This window comes from Panthera pardus, unplaced genomic scaffold, assembly GCF_024362965.1.
Source record: "Panthera pardus isolate Hobbes unplaced genomic scaffold, ASM2436296v1 HiC_scaffold_27, whole genome shotgun sequence".
Classification (NCBI taxonomy): domain Eukaryota; kingdom Metazoa; phylum Chordata; class Mammalia; order Carnivora; family Felidae; genus Panthera; species Panthera pardus.
The window spans coordinates 104565192-104586765 of NW_026526843.1; the positions used below are offsets into that span (position 1 = coordinate 104565192).

At 43.4% G+C, this 21574-nt stretch overlaps 1 protein-coding gene across 9 annotated transcripts in view; it reads left to right on the forward strand.

The window, feature by feature from the left end:
* Nucleotides 1-21574, forward strand: part of PCYT1B (phosphate cytidylyltransferase 1B, choline) — a 138097-nt gene that overhangs the window by 47070 nt on the left and 69453 nt on the right. For 5 of the 9 annotated variants that reach the window (XM_019419723.2, XM_019419725.2, XM_053891744.1 and 2 more), the window contains exon 2: nt 17785-17871. The exons of the other annotated variants lie outside the window; for them this stretch is intronic. In XM_019419723.2, the coding sequence (XP_019275268.2) occupies nt 17785-17871 (87 nt within the window). The remainder of the gene's footprint in view (nt 1-17784; nt 17872-21574) is intronic. 9 annotated transcript variants of the gene reach the window in all.

A 21574-nucleotide genomic window follows, 5' to 3' on the forward strand; every position in this document is an offset into this window, starting at 1 on the left:
AAACGTGAATTCATACAGTTTAGAGGAAACAGGACTCAGTAACAAAACATCATTTTAAAGTAGCGGGTGCCGGGGTGTCTCAGTCAATTGAGTGTCCGAATCTTGATTTCAGCTCAGGTCATGATCTCGCGGTGGTCGTGAGATTGAGCCCCGACGTGCTCAGCGCTGAGCGAGGAGCCTGCTTGGGATTCTCTCCCTTTCTCCCTCCTCCTCCCTCCCTCTCCCTCTGTCTCTCTTGCCTGATCACACATTCTGTCTCTCTCTCTATAAAACAACAAAAAATTTTTAAAGTAGCAATTAGCAAAGTAGTTCTCTTTTTATTAGCTGAGGCACACATTGGCTCCCCAAACTCACTCTGACTTTACCTAGGGATATGGAAAAGGAAATTTCTGGGTAAATAAAGGGCCATAAAGCTTGACTGCAAGACCTGGAGTGTGAACTTAGGTTGCTGAATGCCATTGTCTGTAAGTAAAAATTTTATTTAAATCTCAGCAGTTGTGTCAAATGCCCTTTTGTAATGAACCGTGCTCTCTTTTTTTTTTTTTTTTAATTTTTAACGTTTATTTATTTTTGAGACAGAGAGAGACAGAGCATGAATGGGGGAGGGTCAGAGAGAGGGAGACACAGAATCTGAAACAGGCTCCAGGCTCTGAGCTGTCAGCACAGAGCCCGACGCGGGACTCGAACCCACGGACCGTGAGATCATGACCTGAGCCGAAGTCGGCCGCTTAACCGACTGAGCCACCCAGGCGCCCCTGTGCTCTCTTTTTAGTGTGGCACTTGGAAAGCTGTGCGCAGTATTTCTGTGTCTATGTGCGTTTGCCTATATATTTTCCACGAAGCTTCTCTTGTGATCCTGCTGAACTCAGCCCGCGTTGATTGAGTACCTACTACATGTTGAGCTCTGAGCCCTCAAGCAGTTTGTGATCTGGGGATTCTAGAAGAGACTGGCACATAAACAGATAGTTTACCTACAGGATGATAAGGGCACTGTGTGCTAAGAGGTGTGTTATCAGGTGCATTGGGGGCAGAAAGGAGTGTGGTGACCTCTCCACGAGTCAGTTTCCTGGGGAACGTGGAGTAGAAGCCAGTCTTGTCATCGCTGTATCTCTGGCCTCTAATACAGAGCCTGGCATAGCCCTTTAAGGAAATGAGGCGTGAAGCTGGCGCACATAAATAAACGGGCCTTAAAACAATCTTTATTTTATATCCTTGTAACTAGCAAATTGATAAGGATATTGAGGGTGCAGTGCGGTCATGTTCAAGGGGAAATTTCTCTGAAAGGAATATTTATAGTTTTTCCACCTGCCTTCTTTTTCGTTGAAAAAATATATAAGAAAGGAGAGGAGTAAATAGAATTAAGTAACACTGATTAAATTAGAAAAGAAATAACAAAATTACCTAGGTTTTCTGATCAAGCTTCTATCTTGGGATGTAATCGTATTACCCCTACTACTTGACCATGGTGCTCAGGTTTGGGATGTGTCTGACAACTCTTCTTTCCATCGTTACAGCGTTTATTCTTGATCCTTCACTTGTTGTCCCTTCTTTGCTATTTTCTTGCTTCAACATGATGCAAGGTGACTCATAAGCTTGGCTGTCAAGGAGAGAAACTGAGTGGTCAGGGGTGGTGTGGATGTACTAGTCCTCCTCCAAGACCCAATTCCTGAGGGGTGAGTACCCCTTGTGGGCAAGGACAGTGCCTTCATATCTCCCCAGCTCTCAGACTGTGCCTAGACAAATCCTCCAGATCCAGCAAGTACCCCATGAACCCTTTCGAATAAGGCCCAGCCCTCCCCCCACCCCCCGCCCAAAGCTGTCTGCTTAAGGATTTGGTTGACGACCTTGGTCAAGTTCTTCTAGGAGTGCCTTGTACTGTCAGAAGGAAGTTGTAATTCTAGCCTGCAATAGTCACTTCCATGAAGATGGGTGTACCACGAACCAACTGAAAAGGCCTTGGAAATAAAAAAAAAAAGGGCTGGTTCGATACGCCACATTAGCAGGAGTTCATTTAGGGCTTGACTTCAAAGCGGAGCAGTGCCAAGAGACTGCTGTCTTGAAGAAGGTGCATTATGTCAATTGGGAGGTAGGATGCTCACCCGCTAATGATCAAAAAGATGACTGGATTTCCAGAGACATTGGTGGCTTCCTTTAGTAGTATCACCATCTATTTAACCCCTCAGAGCAGCATGTATTTTAAAAGGGAGATACTTACTGTTCTCTGTTGGTGAAAGTAAATATGAGTTTCCTTGGGCATTTACTGTGGTCAGCTGGAATCATGCCCAAGGTTATTATCAGACATTTTCCTGTTGGTTTCAATCCGAATGCAGCTTCCATTTCTTGCAGATCGATACTAGCCAGGTGTATTGTTGAACATGGAACCAGTGAATTAGTTTCCTCCATTCTCTTAAGTTGGTTCTTGTGCCAGCTCCCCATTTGCCTAATGCTAAAGTCCTTATGGAAGAAATAAATCTCAGTTGGTAAGAAGATGGGTAGGTTCTTTGTTTCATTTTGGTGTTGGAGCGTGTAGAAATGAGAAGATTGTGTGTGTCTTCACCCAGGCAGTGAGGAGGATTTAAAGCTGATTCAGTGATGCAGGGCTTTAGAAGATAACAGAGAAAACTCAGTCCCCTGTCAGCCGGATCCAGTTAGCCAGCCCGAGAGCAAGTTCTCTGTGCAGTAATGCACCAGGTGCTGTGGGGAGGAGTAAGAGAAGTAATTCACAGCCCCTACCCTTGAATATCATGTCCACTTAACAGGAGACCGTAGTTTGGGATGTGGAAGCATGCCAGGATGCTGGAATCCCTTGTGAGAGAGCTTTTTTTTCTTTTTGGTACATTTGACATTAATATATTGGACTTTACGTACCTTATAAGCTGCATTTTATCCACTGAGCAGAAGTGCTTCCCAACAAGAGAGACTCCATTGACCAGATCCCCAAGTTAAGACAGGTCCCTGCCTCTGAAGAAAACATGCAACTTGCTGATCCCAAAACATTTTTGGATACGGAGAGGACCAGTCTACTTTTGAGGGGATCTTAAGTCCCCAGTGTAAGCGGCAGACTCCAGCCTCTAGACCCGTGCTGTCCAGTAGAAATACAATTTAAAATGTTCTAGTAGCCAGGGTTTAAAAAGTTGAAAAAGGTGAAGTTAATCTTAATATGTTCTGTTTAGCCTGATATATCCAAAATATGATCATTTCAACATTAATCAATATCAAAATAATGAGTGGGGTATTTTATATTCTTTTCTTGATAGTAAGTCTGAGATCCAGTGTGTATATTATATTGGAACACATCAAAATTCAGACTAGCCACTTTCAAGTGCTCGGTAGCCATATGTGGCTGTAGAGGGAGCTTAGACACCTGCACAGACCTGTAGAGAGAGAGAGAGCTCTGCAAAGCCGTAATGATAAATACATGTCATGTTGCACAGCACGCGCGTGCGCACACACGCACACACACACACACACACACACACACACACACGTGTATATTTACTCAAAGCTAAGAAACTGCTTCATACTTTGCACTGGTAATATTTTCTTTGCTACCCTATCCTCTTTTGGTTTGGAGACTATTGTAGTGATGTAGATGAGAATTATTAAGTTTGAAGTTATGGATGGGGCAGTGGAGAAGGAGAGAACTGCATGAATATGGGAGACACTAAGGAGGTAAGCATCCCAGGATTTGACAACTGAGTCTGAGGGTTGGTCAGTATCAAGGAAGATTCAGTTTTCTGGCTTCCTCGAGTGGGTACCATCACTGAGGTGAGAGTATTAGGGGACAGTAGGTTGTGAGAGTTGCGTTGGGGATAGCATGCAGACTTCCATTTGGAGGTGTCTACTTAATGTTTGGTTTTGGAACTCGGGAGAGAGTTCTGAGCTGGAGATGTAGATGTGGGAGAGGTCAGTGTGGAAGAGATGGAAGTGAAATTGATCGGAATGAAATGGAGTCAGACAGTTTCTGGACCAAGAACATGGTAATTGAAATGGAAATGGTTAGCTAGCAAGAGCGCCTCAGGATAATCCTACTACAAGTAATTCGAGAAGATAACTGACCCTGGGCCATACTATCAGGTTCTTAGAAGGGGAGAAAAAGAAGAGCTGTAATTAAAGCTATTAGAAGGCTCCTTACAGCTGCCTGTATCTATGTGAAATCTGGTTAAATTAATCTACTCTATCCCAGAATCTTTCCAGAATCGAGCCCTGAGGGACACCATGTATTATTTTTTTAAGCTTATTTATTTATTTTGAGAGGGAGGCCAGAGAAAGGAGAGAGAGAATCCCAAACAGGCCCTGCATTTTCAGCTTGGAGCCCAATGTGGGGCTCAAACCCATGAACCTTGAGATCACGACCTGAGCTGAAAGCGAGTCAGACCCTTAACCAACTGAGCCAGCCAGGCACCCCCTGAGAGACACCATTCAAAGAGCCAGTAGAGGTGGATCATGAAAAGAAGACAGAGAGGTACTTCTCAAATATCTGGGAGATCAGGGGGCCGATGGCAGGGTACGTTCTGTGGTGGGAATGTCCAGTAGAACCAAATGCAGCAGACAGATCAAACGGGATAATGAAGCAAAGGCTCCTTTGGATTTAGAAAGAAAAGGTCACTGGTGATGTTTCAGTGATGTAATGGGAGCAGAGGCCAGATGGCAGTGAGTTGAGGAGCTTTTAGAAGGTGGGGAAGTAGAGGTTGCCTGAGAAGATAAGCAGATAGAATGTGTAGGATCCAAAGGTGGATGAATCAGGATTTAGGGTTGAGAGAGGCTAGCTTTTTTCTCTTCTTCCTTTTTCATCTCATTCTTCCCAACATCTGTCCAGTGTGCCAAGGCTTTTGGTTGGCTCATTCTTTGAAGATGGTAGTAACTCACACTTACATGCAAATGGCAAAGAGCCAGTGAGAGAAGGTGAAAGTGATAGGGGGAAAATTGAGGGGGGAATGAGTCTTAGGCTGTGGAGACACTGGGCTCTAGTGAACAAGTGGAAGAATTGGTTTCAACTAGAAGAGACATTTCTTTCACTGGCAAGGATGTTTTGGGTAAGAAGTTTTAAAGGGGGAGGGCATTGAATGTTGAAAGCCTCTCCTTATCTGATAGGCTCGGATTTCTCTCTAAGGTGGAGGTGAAGTTAGTGGCTTGGTTCTAGCAGGTGCAGAAGTGTAAATATGGGATAGCCTGAGAAGTTGGGTCCAACCCCAGAGTATTCCTCTCCAGAGGCCTCCAGGCTAGGGTGGGAATAGGGAAGGGTGGGAAGGCTGAGCGGTTCCTGATGAGACAGGGTTCCAAGGGGAGAAAATGGATCTGTCCCATTATGGCCTCTGGGGCTCCACACCAACCCCCAGGATCAAGAAAGATGTAGATTTGGAGCTTCCAGGGGAAGTGGGCTGGCCCACTGGGGAAGGGCGGGGCCTGGCAAGACAAGAATGCCACAGCCTAGTCTCTGCTCATTGGAGCCCACAGTTTCCTTCCAACGTCAGTTTTACCAGTGAATTACTCTGTGGGCTTAAGCAAATCACTTCTCGTCTCTGGACCCCAGTTCTGCCACTCATGACGGATTGGATAGATGATCTTTGCCAGCCCCAAGATTGTGATTCCAGCTTCCCTCACCACGGAGCATGCTCCACCCCAGTGTGTTCTGTTCGATCTCTTGCTTCTCTCAAAAAGCAGGGCTACCCTACTCCTCCCCTCCTTTTGGTTTTATCCATTTGGGGTAAAAACAGGTTGAATGATCTTATGGCAGGACACATTGGCTAAATACGAATAACAAATGCTGGCAAAAGACTCTGGAACTTTACATTAGTAAAAGAAACAAACCTGTTGTCTTCCAACTTTATTCTTCAGATGCTTCTTCAGAAAGGTTGAGTGTATTCTAAATCATATGTTGAACATTCTAGCCATTGTCCAAAGAAACCTAGCTTGACTCTCTTCTTAATGTGAATGATGACCCCCTAATTGATCTATCTCCTAACACTAAAGTTCGAAATACTGGGTTTTCTTTGAGGCAAGGCAGTATGGCATTGAGCTGTAGGGGCCTTGTCTGGCTGAAGCCAGCCACATCAGCTCACTGCTTCGGGTTAAAGTCCAGCAGTGCGTCAGGCCACAGTCTTGGAACTCTTGAGTCTTTTGCTCATACCCACACAAAGAAAGCTTCTTGGTGCCTCTTGATGGGAAAAAAAATGTAGAAAAAGGTTTATTCCGTCTGATAACTGGGGGTGGGATGAAAAGGAGAAAACAAGGAAGGTAGGAACAGACACAAGTCGTTGCAAGCTAGGCCTATTTTCTTCCAATAACCTCCCAGGTAACAGCCTCTACCTTGCTAGGATCTGATTACCCGTTGCTGGCCTCAGACCATAGCATTATTGTTTTAACATTCCTACCTTCCTCTTTATCCCAGCAGGAGACAGGTTGTATGGGAGGCTGGGGAAGCTGACCTTGCTTGGGAATAAAGAGACAGTTTAACACTCAACAATCTTGAAGGCACACTTGAAAACATAGTGATTAGAAAGTAAAGCAGCAAGCCCTGTTAGTGTGCACCTGTGTAATAATGGGCAGGGCCACATGAGGCCAGCCCATGGAGCTGGATTCATTTTCATATAATCTCCTCACTTCCACCAAAGCGTGTGACTTAATGTTTTTGTTTTCCACTTCGTAATTCATGCACGTTGAACCTGACATAAGTGTAAAAGGGAGCTGACGGCGATTTAAGCTGGCATTTAAGAAGAATAGCAACAATAATAATAGGTTAATAGAAGCCCCGTGAATGATGTGTACAGCCTGTTGCCAACCAAATGATGCTGGAAGCCTATTCCTGGTACCTGCCGGCTTCTGGGCTTCATGTCTAGTGCCTGATTTTGACGGTAGGCACAGTCACATGACACTAAATCCTGTTGTACCTCCAAATTGTTCAGTTACACGGGAATTGTTCTATACTGGGCTTAAGACTAGTGGTCTCATTCATTGCCCTCTGTGGGCAAATGGGGGACTGGTGCACCCTGTGTTAGGCACTGTGCTGGTGCCCTATGTGTGTGACCTTGTTTAACCAGGCTGTAGGCCTGTAAGATAAGGATCACTATTCCCTGTGTTAGAAATAAGGAGACCAAGAATTAAGTAATTCCCCAAAGATCAAGCACACTGATAAAGCTGGGATTTAAAGTGAGGTTTGTCTGACTTGTAAAGCCCCATGTTGCCACTATACACAGTCCCCCAGCATCAGTGAGCAGAGAATCACCTGCTCAGGCTTCCAGGGGGAGTTGGAAGCAAGGTGTTTGTGCATGCACTTTGAAAAACGCTGTATTTAGCTCTCCCGTGTCACATTGTCCGCCTTTGGGACCAGGAATGGAAACAATTTCGATGTCTAGGCTCTTGGTAGTAAATTTAGAAACTCAAAGTAAAGATTTTTGACCCGGCGTACCTACTCCTAGGAAACTTGTGCATATGGCCACAAAAGATGAGTAATAGGATGTTCTTAGCAGCATTATTCATAATAACTCCAACTGGAAACTACCCAGATCCCCGGCAGAAGGAGAATGGATAAATAAATTGTTGTATTTTCACACAATGAAATGCTACATGGCAATGGAGCATGAAGAGTCTACAACTACCTGCAAAAATATGGATAAATCTCACAAACATAATATCGAATGAAAAGAAGCCAGTAACAAAAGAATATGCATTACAGGATTCCATTTCTATTAAATATTTTAAAAATAGGCAAGCCAATCTGTGAGGTTAGAAGTCAGGATAGCAGAAGGAGCACAGGACGGATGCTGGCAGTGGTAGTTTACTTGATCTGGGTGCTGCTGCGTATGTTCATTCTGTGCACGTCCAGAGTTCCACACTTAGGATCTCTGCACGCTGCCGTACATGTATTGTTCTTTAATACAAAGTTGAAAGGTGCTGTGACCACAGTAATGGAGAGAGGGTACACTCAGCAACAGATTGAGCATTTCACATAACTCTGGTGATCTCACAGATCCTGTTCTAAGGAATGGTATCCAATCCTACCTGCAGTTACAGCTCTGGGCCACTAACAGAGCTTTGCTGTGCTCCTGGGTCAGCACCCAGCCTCGAAGAGAGCATAGGTAAGCTGCTGAACTAAACTCGCCTTGATTCTAGTACCTTGTCTAGCCTTAGTCAGGTTATCTGTGAATTAAAAGCCATGGTGCCCAATCTATGTGTGTTTTATAACAATGGCCTGGCCACACAGTCCGTTTCTAGACTCAGAAGGAGGTGGACGGGATTGGTTAGGTAGCAAGAGGGACTCTGGATAATCCTTTTATAGGGCAAATTCTAGGAAACGACTGACCCCAAACCATCCTATCATGTTTTTTAAGGGAAGAAAAATAGAAGAGCTGTAACTAAGCTAAAGAAATCCTCCCTGTATCTGCCTATCTCTATATGAGATCTGATTAAATTAATCTACATATCCCACAGTCTTCCAGGATAGAATCCTGAGAAACAGTTTTTAAAGGTCCAAGAGAGGAAAGGTATTGAAAGGAAGACAGAGAGGCATTTCTCAAATAGGTGGGAGTTTGGGTTCTAAGAGCAATGTGGTTGGTTCATTGATAGTTAGATGTGGGTTTTTTTTTTTGTTTGTTTCCATAAAATACTGTTTTTATTAAAGAAGTCATCCACTCTGCACAATCTTCTTTGGAACATCTTTGGAAAATCTTATTTGGAAGATCTTCCCTTCAGTGGCTCACGAAAAAAGGGGGGGGGGTTATTATTGAAATGGAATCTAGCAAATAACTCAGGCTGCAACATTTTAGAAATATCTGTACTTCCGTCCAACTTTACAGCAAACCTCCCACACTGCATAATTTGTTCTAATGCTTGTTTCTTCCAGTCTTCAGCAATGTTTTCTATATGTCTTCTAAATATATTTGCTGACAAAGGAATGCGTTTTAGTTTGACATCAATTTTTTCCCCATGTACTAGAGCAGCCAGCTGTACTGTGGCATGAAGAGCAGGTGCTTCTGCAATGGTATGAGACTTTTGGTTTTTCTTTATTGAATTACGGAAATTTGAAAAAGGCTTCTGCCATTTATCATTACGTGCAACAGTACTTTGTGAAGGCCTGGATTGAGTATCACGTCTTGAAACATCACTGAAAAAATCCTAGAGATTTTTCTTCATGTTCTGGATGCTTTGCTTTTAAGTATCATGGTAATTACAGTAGCTTCGTATGATCGTAACCTAATAACTCAAGGTACAATATACGCTCCAGGTGAAGTTTAATGCTAATGGCAGCAGATATTTCAAATAGTCCTCTTTGTGATAATTGTCCATTCAGCTGTCTTCCTGTTGATCTGATTAGGTCTTCGTTGTTCATACCTGATAACGTGGCTGATGCAAGACACCTACAAAGGGCTCTTGTTCGCTTGTGCTTGTATTATTTTCGCTTTCCTATTTCATTATGGAAAGTGTTTTAAGCCAATTGGTGATCCTGTGAGCATTGGTTTAGTTAAAACTAGGTAACATAATCTATAAATGCCCTTTACCAGGCCCACGCAAACTGCATTAAATTACAATAAGCTAAAAGCAAATGAAAATGTCAGGGGATCCAGACCCCCCCTTCTCAGCTGTACACTTTGCATTTTTCCTTGAGGACACTTCACGGACGTGATGTTGACAGAGATAGGGCACCGTATCAACCTGCATGTTAGAATTAGATGTCAGTAACGCGTCTCGTTTTTTAACATGAAAAATAAATCTAAGCCCAAGTGTTGTTCTCTAATGGATTGTCTCGCCTGTCCCACATTAGAAATCCCTGGTCTCCAGATTCTACATCTTGCCCTTGGATCCAGCAGTGAGGGGGAGGACTGCATTTTCAGGCTCCGTGTTTGGCCTCTTATAGAAATGCTCTCTTGAACTGCTTTTTGGTTCTGAGGCTGTGCCTTGCCTCATAACGGTACTTTGAGCAAACAAAAACAGGGTTTTCTTTATTAGGGCGTTGTTGTTGAGTATGCTGGTCCCACTACCGAGCATCACCCAGCATGCCCCTTCCGGCAGCACCACTGGAGCAAAGGCTATAAAATTCGGCCTCAGGAAACGCCGTGCTCCTCCTCAGGATCTATTTTGGTTTTTTGCTTATGGACGATATTAACTTTGTCTCTCTCTTTGCTTTGACTGCTTAGAGCTTAAAGTCATTTTTGTGATCGGCCTGAAATGTGGAGAAGTGGGATAGGGATTCCTGTATGCTCGTTTCCCTTCTGACCTTTGTTGAAACCGTATTTCCTCCCTCAACCCAAATCTTGCAACTATTCAACTTTCAAATCTTTTTTTTTAAGTCACCTCAAGCCCTTTAAGGAAGAAGATGGGATATAAATAAGATATACGATTGTTATTGATGTTCATTATAAACTCCTTAAGCTCAGTTGCTTAAGAAAAATGGACTTAGGGTATGGACTTTTTAAATCTTGAGGTAAAAATGATTCTTTTCTCTTGTCAGCATCCTCTATGCATTTCGTGAATCTAAGATGCCCTTGATTATGAGATACAGTCCCATTGCAGAGATGTTACAATGTCAGAAAATGGCCGATACTGGTTTTAAGACATTTCTCATAAGACCCCTCTCCTCATCTCAGAGATGTTAACATGTGGGGGAAAACATATATTTTAGGATAAATGAATGTATTATTTAGAGTACATTTCAGAAAGTGGCACACGGGTGGTGTGGGGGGTTATGGCTTGTGGGAGGTCAGTGTTTTAGGGAAGCCTGGATCCCTAGAGCATAATAACATTTCTGATCTTGGGTCGCTGGAAGGGCAGAAATTGCTAGCCTGACCTAGGCGCAGGTGTTCATACATTGGTTTAAAAAATGTGACTATAAATGACATACATTGTACTGTGACTATAAATGACACAGCTTTTGTAGAGGCTAATTCACCAACACATGTTAAAATCTTCTGCAAATATTTATCTCGAAAATGTTCATACCCCTGGTCTAAGTAATTCAGCTTCTAGGCATCTATCCTAAGGAAATAATCAGAGGCTCAGAGCTATGTTTAGAATGCTATTATATTACTAAAACATAAACAACTTCATATTCAACAACAGAGAGATATCTAAATACATTACGGTTTTTCTGTTCAGGGGCATGCTGTATAGCTATCAAAATTAGCGAGAGTTAAATGGGAAATAAAATGTGTGCCTCCTGCTCATGTGGCTGTGTACCCAAAACTTCTCTAAAAAATAAAGTCTATTAAAAACAATGGGGGGGGGTGTTTTGCAGGAGTATGGACTCTTGAGAGGGTGGGGGGCTGTCACAAAGTGGCCATGGCTGGTGCAGTTAGAGCAGCTGGGGTCTCATTATACATCCTGCTCGGACTGCTGTCATTGGCATTGGGTAGGCCAGGCCTTGGGGAGGCTGTTCAGCGTAGCCGATGACCAGTTACCCAGAATCCTTGGAAAAGGAAATGACTTTATTGAAGGGGCCATTCTTCAAATGTATCTTACTGCTTAGCTTGCCCATTGCCTGCTCGTTCTCATTTTGGGATACCTGCTAATCTCTCCTCTCGGGCCCTGCACCAACCAGCATTGGCCTCCAGGCCAACCAGGGCAGCTCCTTTCACAGCTAAACTTGATTGGCCTGTATTGTTCCTGGTGCCACTTGCACCTTCAAAATAGAAACATGAACGGATAAATTAGGTGCTCCTGCTTCCCTCCTATCTTTTTAATTTAACATTCTCTCTCTGAGATATGATGCCCCTACTTTTCATTGTCTTGCCTAAAAGAGTAATGCTTGGGAATTTTAGGCGCAGGGCTAGGGAGAATGGGAGATAGAACCACCAGATAATACCCTTAAAATAGTGAGGTTGAAGTCTAAATGACATAATAAAGTAATCATGACATACTGAGTGGAAAAAAACCGTTCATGTAGATAGGATTCCAAAGTTGTTAATATGTATGCATATCAGAAAGCCCTAAAAGAAACAGAGAGAGTGTTAACAGTGGTTATATTTGGAAAGTAGAATTATTGGTGAATTTTGCTTTCCTTTCTTTATTTCCCCAAGTTTTCTGTAGGATATATCATGATAAAAAGTTATGCATTATATTTCTTATTCAGTTTAGTCTTTATGAATACAATCATTATCAATAATTCTCTCTCCAGTTTCTTATCAATAATTATTTTCTCTCTAAGGACTTTAAATTCCTCCATTCAACAAATGTCTTTTGAGAACCTTCTGTCTGCCAGATACTGCCCTAGGAATTAGGGATATAGCAGTGAGGAGGATACAACAGACCAAGTCCCTGTTTTCTTTTCTTTAAAAAAAATTTTTTTAATGTTTATTTATTTTTGAGAGAGAGGATTGGACAGAGAGAGAGAGAGAGAGAGAGAGAGAGAGAGAGAGAGACCAAAAGCAGGGGAGGGGCAGAGAGGGAGGGACACAAAGAGTCCAAAGCAGGCTCCAGGCTCTGAGCTGTCCGCACAGAGCCCTATGTGGGGCTCGAACTCACGAACTGCGAGATCATGACCTGAGTCGAAGTTGGACTCTTAACCAACTGAGCTACCCAGATGCCCCCCAAGTCCGTGTCTTCTTAGAGCTTCCAGTATTCAGGGGAGATTGGCCATAAATATATAGTGTCTCCTTATTAAACAACCAGGACCTTGCCTCAGCCTGAACTCATGCCCTTAGCTGAATGAATGAATTGAGTCTAGTGGCTTTAAATAGCATTTATATCTGTATGGTTTCTTAACCTGTATCGCTAGCTTAGTTCTCTGTCCCCAGCTTTAGACTGGTAAATCCGACTGCCTACCTGATGTCTCCACTGGGAGATCTAACAGGTATGTCACACCAAATGTGTGAGAGCAGAATTCTTGATTTCTCCATCCTGTCTGTCCCACTCTCACACCTACTCTTCCAGTGTCTCCCCATGTTAGGGAGTGGTGATGCCATCTTTCCACGTCTTCAGGCCAGTGACTTTGGAGTTACCTTGACTTCTGTCAGTTTTTTTTACACTCTACATTCAGTAAATTTCAAATTTTGTTTATTCAAAATCTATCCAAAATCTGACTACTTGTCACTACCTCCCCTGCTATCACCCTGGTCCCAGCCTCCAGCTACCTACTCTTGCCCAGTGATTACACCAGTTCCCTTAGTGGTTTTCTTGCTCCTGCCTTTGACCTTTTAGAGTTTAACCTTAATGTAGCAGCCAGGTGGTCCCATTAGGACTAAGTCAGGTCATCTTACTCCCTGTGCAAAACTCTCTCATGGCTCCCATCTTCCCAGTGGAAAGCCAGTCTTTAGAGCATCCTAAAAACCCCATACCATTGGGTTCCTCCCATCTCCTGCCTTGTACCTCACCTCTCTGGCTGTATCTCCTACTACTTTTCTTTTTTTGTTCACCTTCTCCAGGCATACTGGCCTTCTTGTTATTCCTGGAAGAAGCTGGGCATGCTACTGCCTCAGGGCCTTTGCACTTGATGTTTCCTCTACCTGGAGAGTTCCTTCTCCACATGGCTCAATCGATCCTTTATATATTGATACATATATCAGCTCCCTTGGCTATCCTATTTACAGGTAAACCCTGTGCATTCTTTATCCCCCTTCCTTGCCTTTATTTTTTTCTAAGCACTATCACCTTTTAACATACTATGCATTTCACATTCTTTTTTGTTGTTGTTGTTGTTTATTATCTTTAAGGATCACAAAGACAGGATCTTTTTGGTTTTGTTTTTGTTTTTTTCCTGATATATCCTTAGAACCTAAAACCAGTGCCTGGCACACAGCAAGCCCTCAAGTAGTATTTGCTGGATGTTGGAAAAGTGAATAGAGAGTAGATAGTATGAAGATAACTTAAATTGTTTTTAAAAGCTCAAATAAATTTTAAATGTTCCATATACCTGAGAATAATATCATTTAGCAGTTAGTTTATAAATAATAGTTGTTATTTTTTTTTGAGAGAGAGAGAGAGAGAGGGATAGTGTGTGAGTGGGGGAGGGGCAGAGAGAGAGGCAGATACAGAATCTGAAGCAGGCTCCAGGCTCTGAGCTGTCAACACAGAGCCTGACATGGGGCTTGAACTCACAAACTGTGAGATCACGACCTGAGCCGAAGTCGGATGTTTAACCGACTGAGCCACCCAGGCGCCCCAATAGTTGTTATTTTTAAAAGTACTCCTCTTTTCCTGTTAGACTCCTTTCCCCTCGACATTTGGAACACCTGATCCTGGATTAGATTTCCTGCATCTCTGAATTTCCAAGATAGGAGATATTTCTTTAAATTTATTTTAAAATTAGATAAATTGTGGGGTGCCTGAGTGGCTCAGTCGGTTAAGTGTCCGACTCTGGGTTTTGGCTCAGGTCATGATCTTACGGTTCTTGAGTTCAAGCCCTGCATAGGGCTCTGCACTGACAGTGCGGAGCCTGCTTGGGATTCTCTTTCTCCCTCTCTCCCTCAAAATAAATAAACAAACTTTAAGAATAAAATAAGATAGGGGGCCCTGGGTGGCTCAGTCGGTTGAGCATCCTACTTCGGCTCAGGTCATGATCTCGTGGTCCATGAGTTCGAGCCCTGCATGGGGCTCTGTGCTGACAGCTCAGAGCCTGCAGCCTGCTTCGGATTCTGTGTCTCCCTCTCTCTCTGCCCCTTCCCCACTCACGCTCTGTCTCTCTCACTCTCAAAAATAAAGAAATGTTTAAAAAAAATAAAAATAAATAAAATAAGATGAATTGTATAAGTGTGTTCTCATGTAAAAATAAAATAACAGACACAAATGGAGTAAACAGTAAAAACATCCTTTCATCTCTTCTGCCCATGTGGTCTTCTTCCCCCAGTTAATAATTTGTTGTATATCCATCCTTCTTGGCCAGTGCTGTCCAAGAGAACTTTCTGTGATAATAGGAATGTTCTATATCTATGCTAATACTGTAGCAGCCACTAGCCACATTTGGTTATCACGCACTTAAAATGTGGCTAATGTGACCGACAAAATGAGTTTTTAATTTTATCTCATTCATTTCACGAAATGTAATTTGAATTTAATTAAGTAGGCACATGTGGCTAATGACTACCACATCGGACAGCACAGTTCTAAACTATTTCTACAATTAGCTATTTTTCTCTCTCTCTTTAAGCATACGATATCATACTATACAAGATGTGTACATATTATACTTCTGTCTCTGTCACTTGCTTTTTGCATTTAGCAAAACATCCTAAAACTTGTTCCTGGTCTGTACATACATATCTGTGTTACTGTTTTTAATGTTGCCTATTACTTCATAATATGTGCATACCATACTTAGCTAAATGAAAAATAGGTCTTTCTTGGTGCCAAGCGATGTGCTAGGCCTCCTTTGTCTCCACTCCACTGGCATCTGTCAAGCCTCTGCAGCAGCTGCCTGGGCTGAGCCTCTGCATAATCACAGACAGAGTCCAAGAATCCCGGGATTTACATATGTTGGGCCTACAGTCCAGTGTAAAATCTACCGTTTCTTCCCTGTCTTCAAAAGACTAACATAATTTGATCCCAAATAAAATCACGCCTTAAAAACTATGTTCAACTGGCAAACACAAACCTAACAGAATGAGACTGAGGACTGAGATTTTGTGATGTGTTTTTCTAATTCTGAATTTGCAGTTCGAAAGCTGGGGAGTCCTGAGTCAAAAGGGCTGCCTGGGAAAAGTCGATTTGTTTCTGAGGTCCTGTTCTTATCTCTTTCGCGTATCCTGGTGAACAAGTTGTAACGTTGCTATAAAATTCTTTCCTACTGGAGGACATTCTTGGGATGGTTATGACTTTATTAACTATGGGTAATTCACTTTTCAATTGATCTCTGTGCTTCTAACATGCCTCATCAACATTTGCTAGTGAACATTTATTGAGCCTGGCAGCCGTACTCTTATATATACTGTATCAGCCAAGGCCCTGTCGAGACACAGACGGCTCATTCTAAACGGGAAATATGAAAAGAGGTTAATAAAAGGGACTATTCACCAGGGTGCGGGCGTTTCAGGAAACCTCAAGGGATAGTATGCACCCTAGGCCTGGAAATGTTAGGGGTTGTCACTCCTAGGCATGAAGGAAGGGGAGAGTGTGGTCGCCGGAACTTGGCAGGGCACTGTGTGAAGACGGGCCTCTCACCACAAGCTGTGCATATCAGTAAAAGGACAGAAACAACACATGCTTCCTAGCAGTGAGGAGGCCAGGTGGAAAGATACCCTAAGGTCACTCTTGCCCTGCCCTCTGGGGTTTGGCTTACTTGTCATGGATCCAGCTCAATTTGAAGCAGAAAGGCAATGTAGCCTATTGGTGCACTCCGTACCGGAAGCCATCCAGAGAGGAATAGAGAAGAGCAGGAGAGAGTGGATTCTGCAGAAATCGAAGGAAGATATCACTTAGACATACATCACTTCATTTACTCCTTACAGTAGCTTCATGAGGTAGATTATTTTATTGGATAATCAAATAGGTGAAGATACTGAAGGTTAGTTTAAGGACCAGCAATGTTTTTAAAAACCATGTTTAAAAAATAAAATGGGTGTCAGCTTGCTGTCTGATTGATCCAGTTGTCAGTCATTGATGCGGGAGTCCCGGTTCTATCCCCCGCCCTTTGTTTACATTCAGCTGACATTTGCATTGTATACTTTATGTAACGTCCAATTTAAAAAAAAATAATTATTTATTTTAAGCGATCTCGACATCTAATGTGGGGTTTGAACTCATGACTCTGAGATCAGGAGTTGCATTCTTTTCTGACTGAGCCGGCCAGGTGCCCCATGTAATGTCTAATAGCTTTTAAGTAAATATTTGACAATGACTGATTGAGCGCATTTTGCAAATGAAATGTCCAACATCTAAAGTCTTTCCCTTTAAAAAGCGTGACGGGAGGGGCTCTTGGGTGGCTCAGTTGGTTAAGGGCCAACTCTTGGTTTTGGCTAGGGTCATGATCTCACGGTTCTTGAGTTTGAGCCCCGCATCAGGCTCTGCACTGACAGTGCGGAACCTGCTTGGGATTCTATCCCTCTCTCTCTGTCCGTCCCGCACTCTCTCTCCCTCTCAGAATAAATAAGTAAACGTTAAAAAAAAATGTAGAAAAAGCATTATGGGAATATGACTTTGGTATGATACAGTACAGTTTATATAACCAGAACCTATATGACAAATAGGCAACGTATTCACATGCAATAACTCGGTGTTCTGAAATCCTAAATTAGGTACAAAGAAGTTTAATTGCAGTCTTGCTCCAGGTCTGTGGTCTGGCAAGTTCCTTGCACATAGGAGGTCCGGGGTTTGGGGCCAGCCCTCTTTAACCCTTTAATACCCTCCATCTTTCCTGCTAAACATAAAAATTTCATGTGACTTCCAGCCCTGAATTTGGAATGTGGCTACCTAGGGGGGCACAGTCTATCCTCTGATGATCTCTACCAGTTCAGAGGCTTAATTTCTAAAATTTGTATGTTGAAAAGGGCAGGGTTTCCCCCCCACATATTAAATTAGTGAAAACTGAATATGCCTTATCAGACTAAAACCTCCTCCCATTCTAAAAGCACCATGCTTCACCTTTGAGGATTGCTGCCCCAGAGCCAATTCGGGTCCGTCCTTCCTTATTTCTCTCCTATTTATGCACTCTCCAAACGTCTAGCACCATATGAAATACATAGCAAGTGTTAGTAAACATTCAACAATGTGATCTGGCTGATGTGGGGTCTAAGCCGCAGCTTGCCAGTAACCAATTCTCTGTCAGTCATGTGACCTACCACACCAAGTCTGGGTGAAAAATAGGGTCATGTCCTTTTATTTTTCAATTAATCATTTTCCCCCCTCTTCTTTAATTACCAGGCAGTCCATTGTGTCCTTTATGAGGCCCCTCTATCCGAATGGCCTAAGAATCCAGAGAGTTTCCTCAGTTCAAAGGGAGCCAGAAAGGTAACGGAGTCTAAGGGACATAACACTGCTGTTTCCTGCTGCTATTTGGTGTCACTGTTGAAGACATGTTCTGTTTATTTGAGTGGAGACAGCATCTATCTCAGACTTGTAAAATTAAATGAGCTGATACGTTTAAAGTGTTTAGTGTGTAGATGGTTACATGGCACTCTGTAGGCACTCAAACATTGAGCTATTATGTTACATTATTGAGCCTCAGTTTTAGGACTTTCTTAGGACCTAAACCAGAGGATCCCTAGAAACACTCTAGGTCTGCCAAATGGTAAGGAATAGTTGGGGGCCTGGGTCCTCTGCAGGCTGTAAGTATAAGTATAGCTTGGAGTCCAGGTTGGACCAGTCCCTGCCTCTCTTGGGAGCCTCTTGTTAACTTAGTCCCATTTTCCTGTGGCTGGTCTGTCCCTTGTAGGTGGAGGAGACAGAACCCATGTAGTTTAAAATTCCTTAGAAATCAAATGATTTATTCTGGCTCAGAGAAGAAGGAATCCTGGGGTGTTTGGGCTGAAACAATATTGGCTGAAGTCACAGGGCTGCTGGGCCTTAATCAACATCTTCCTGAATGTAGAGCTTGACTCTAAACCTAGGGGGTAATCTACCTCACTTTGGAAGACAGTGTTCTGGCAGTGTTCACAACAAGGCTGTGGCTCAATAATTTTTGCATTCTTCCTGTTTCCAGCACGGTGCCTTGCACATACCAAGAAATACCCCTTCTCCATGTCAACTGATGCACACACATGTACGCATGTGCACACAGGCACACTCAAGCTCACTGAGGAACTCCGTCTGCCTTCCATCTCTTTGCTTCTCTCTTTTTCCTACTTTTAGGCCACAATTCTTAGTGTGTGGATGATTACATGGCTCTGTGTATGCACTCAATTAAGAAGACAATACAGGGTGCATTGAAACCTGTTTCTCCAACTTTGAGTAACTATCCTTGCTTTACAGCTTTCTCTGTCTCTGCTTTAATTACCAGATTTCACACCTTCTAGAACACACCTTTCTTGGAAAACGGGAACACCTTATCTTTTTTTTTTTTAAATATGAAATTTATTGTCAAATTGGTTTCCATACAACACCCAGGGCTCATCCCAACAGGTGCCCTCCTCAATAGCCATCACCCACCCTCCCCTCCCTCCCACCCCCATCAACCCTCAGTTTATTCTCAGTTTTTAAGAGTCTCTTATGGTTTGCCTCCCTCCCTCTCTAACCTCTTTTTTTTTCCTTCCCCTCCCCCATGGTCTTCTGTTAAGTTTCTCAGGATCCATATAAGAGTGAAAACATATGGTGTCTGTCTTTCTCTGTGTGACTTCCTTCACTTAGCCTAACACTCTCCAGTTCCATCCACGTTGCTACAAAAGGCCAGATTTCATTCTTTCTCATTGCCACGTAGTACTCCATTGTGTATATAAACCACAATTTCTTTATCCATTCATCAGTTGATGGACATGTAGGGTCTTTCCATAATTTGGCTATTGTTGAGAGTGCTGCTAGAAACATTGGGGTACAAGTGCCCCTATGCATCAGCACTCCTGTATCCCTTGGGAAAATTCCTAGCAGTGCTATTGCTGGGTCATAGGGTAGGTCTATTTTTAATTTTCTGAGGAACCTCCACACTGTTTTCCAGAGCGGCTGCACCAGTTTGCATTCCCACCAACAGTGCAAGAGGGTCCCCATTTCTCCACATCCTCGCCAGCATCTATAGTCTCCTGATTTGTTCATTTTAGCCACTCTCACTGGTGTGAGGAGGAACACCTTATCTTTTTAATAAGCTTTGTGACTGGCACATGAAGGATCTCCAAATAGTAATTTATTTCAGATCATGTGAAGAAGATTCACTGTCCACATCTATTAAAGGTTAATGACTCATTAATAAAAGCTAATCCATTTAGCTATTTAGGTTGTATCCTAAAAGTTCATTCATGGGTCAGTTTGCTTTGTTTCTAGGGGGAAGTACGTTATCTATTATTATAATATGTAGTATTATATATTATGATATGTAATAATGAACACTAATAGTAATAATAATTGCCACAGCTTATTGGGTACCAGATACTTTATATACATTATTTCTATGGCGCATAACAACCCTGAGAGATAGTTACCCATTTTACAGATAAAACTGAGCTTCAACAAGTTAAGGAATGTCTTTTTAAAAGTACACAAAGTCCAATGCATTTCTTGTCCTAAAGACAGCACCTGCTAAAGGGGCATGACAGGCCACCCCATCACCTCCCTCTCCGTTCCTAGTCCCTTGACCAGCCGCAGCCTGCAGGCCCCAGGTGGGTGTCTGATTCAATGCCAGCCTATCCTGGTTGTGGCCTGCTCTGCAAAGATGAGCTAGGCCATTCTGATTCTCCTTTAGGAATTTGAATGGGAAGGGGTGTCTGGATGGCTGAGTCGGTTGAGCGTCCGACTTTGGCTCAGGTCATGATCTCATGATTCGTAGGTTCCAGTCCCACATCAGGCTTTGCGCTGACCATGGAGCCTGCTCTGGATTCTCCGTCTCCCTCTCTCTCTGCCCCTCTCCTGCTTGGGCAGGCATGCACACTGTCTCTCTCTCAAAAATAAACATTAAAAAAAAGGAATTTGAATGGGGAAACATGGAAAGAAGCAGCAGGTGGGTTGGAACTGAGGCTGAAAGACTCCATAAGAAGTTAATGAAGGGCTATTGGGAAGGGAAGCCAATTGTCACACGTGAGCTGCCAGTTACGGGGGAGTACAGGTGAGCAGAGACTTGACCGTAGTGGAAGGATACAGAGTAAATGGGAGTGGGAGAGAAAGAGTCACGTGCAGAGAGCCAGCCAGGTGGGTGCAGAGCACTGTGGGGCCAGACACTGCACCTTGCCTACCTTTATCCCAGTACTTTCTGTGCCGGGATAGCCTTAAAGTAGTCCTTCACCTCTTTAAAGTTTTTTAACGTTTATTTATTTTTGAGAGAGAGACAGAGTATGAGCAGGGGAGGGGCAGAGAGAGAGAGGGAGACACAGAATCCGAAGCAGGCTCCAGGCTCCGAGCTGTCGGCACAGAGCCCGACGTGGGGCTTGAACTCACAGACCACGAGATCGTGACTTGAGCCGAAGTTGGACGCTTAACCGACTCAGCCACCCAGGTGCCCCATTCCTTCATCTCTTGAACTGGTTTGAACGAGTGTCTGTTCCTTTCAACCAGAAGAGCCAAATTAGAATACATAGCCCGCGAATGCTGGCGTGGGGATTCTGTGGCCTCTGCTCTGTTTCTGGCCTCTGCTCTGATCACTGCACCCCTTGCTACATTACAAACGCTGCTCTGGCCCACCGTGGACCTTACCATATCTGAAAAAGAACGAACAATGGACCCAGGGTTCCTGAAGACATGTCACTAGTCTTGGTTTGCTTTCAGAGCTGTGTGCGGGGAGGTGGGGGTTAAGAAAGTCTCAGACACTGGAAGGTATCCAAACAAGTCTGGGGCAGAACTCCAGCTTCCAGGGCGGAAGGTGCTACAATGGGGAGAGGGAGGGGCGTGGGACAAGGATTGCTTCTTGGCAGTGCAGAGGAGGACTAGGCTCTTCCAGGACAGGAACCGGTCTTCCCCCTACTTGTATCTCCAGTTCTAAGATCGTACCTGACTTATATTTGAATCAGTGAATGAATGACTGATGAATGAGTGAATGAATAAATGAATGGCAGAAATGGGTCATGGCCCCTCTGTA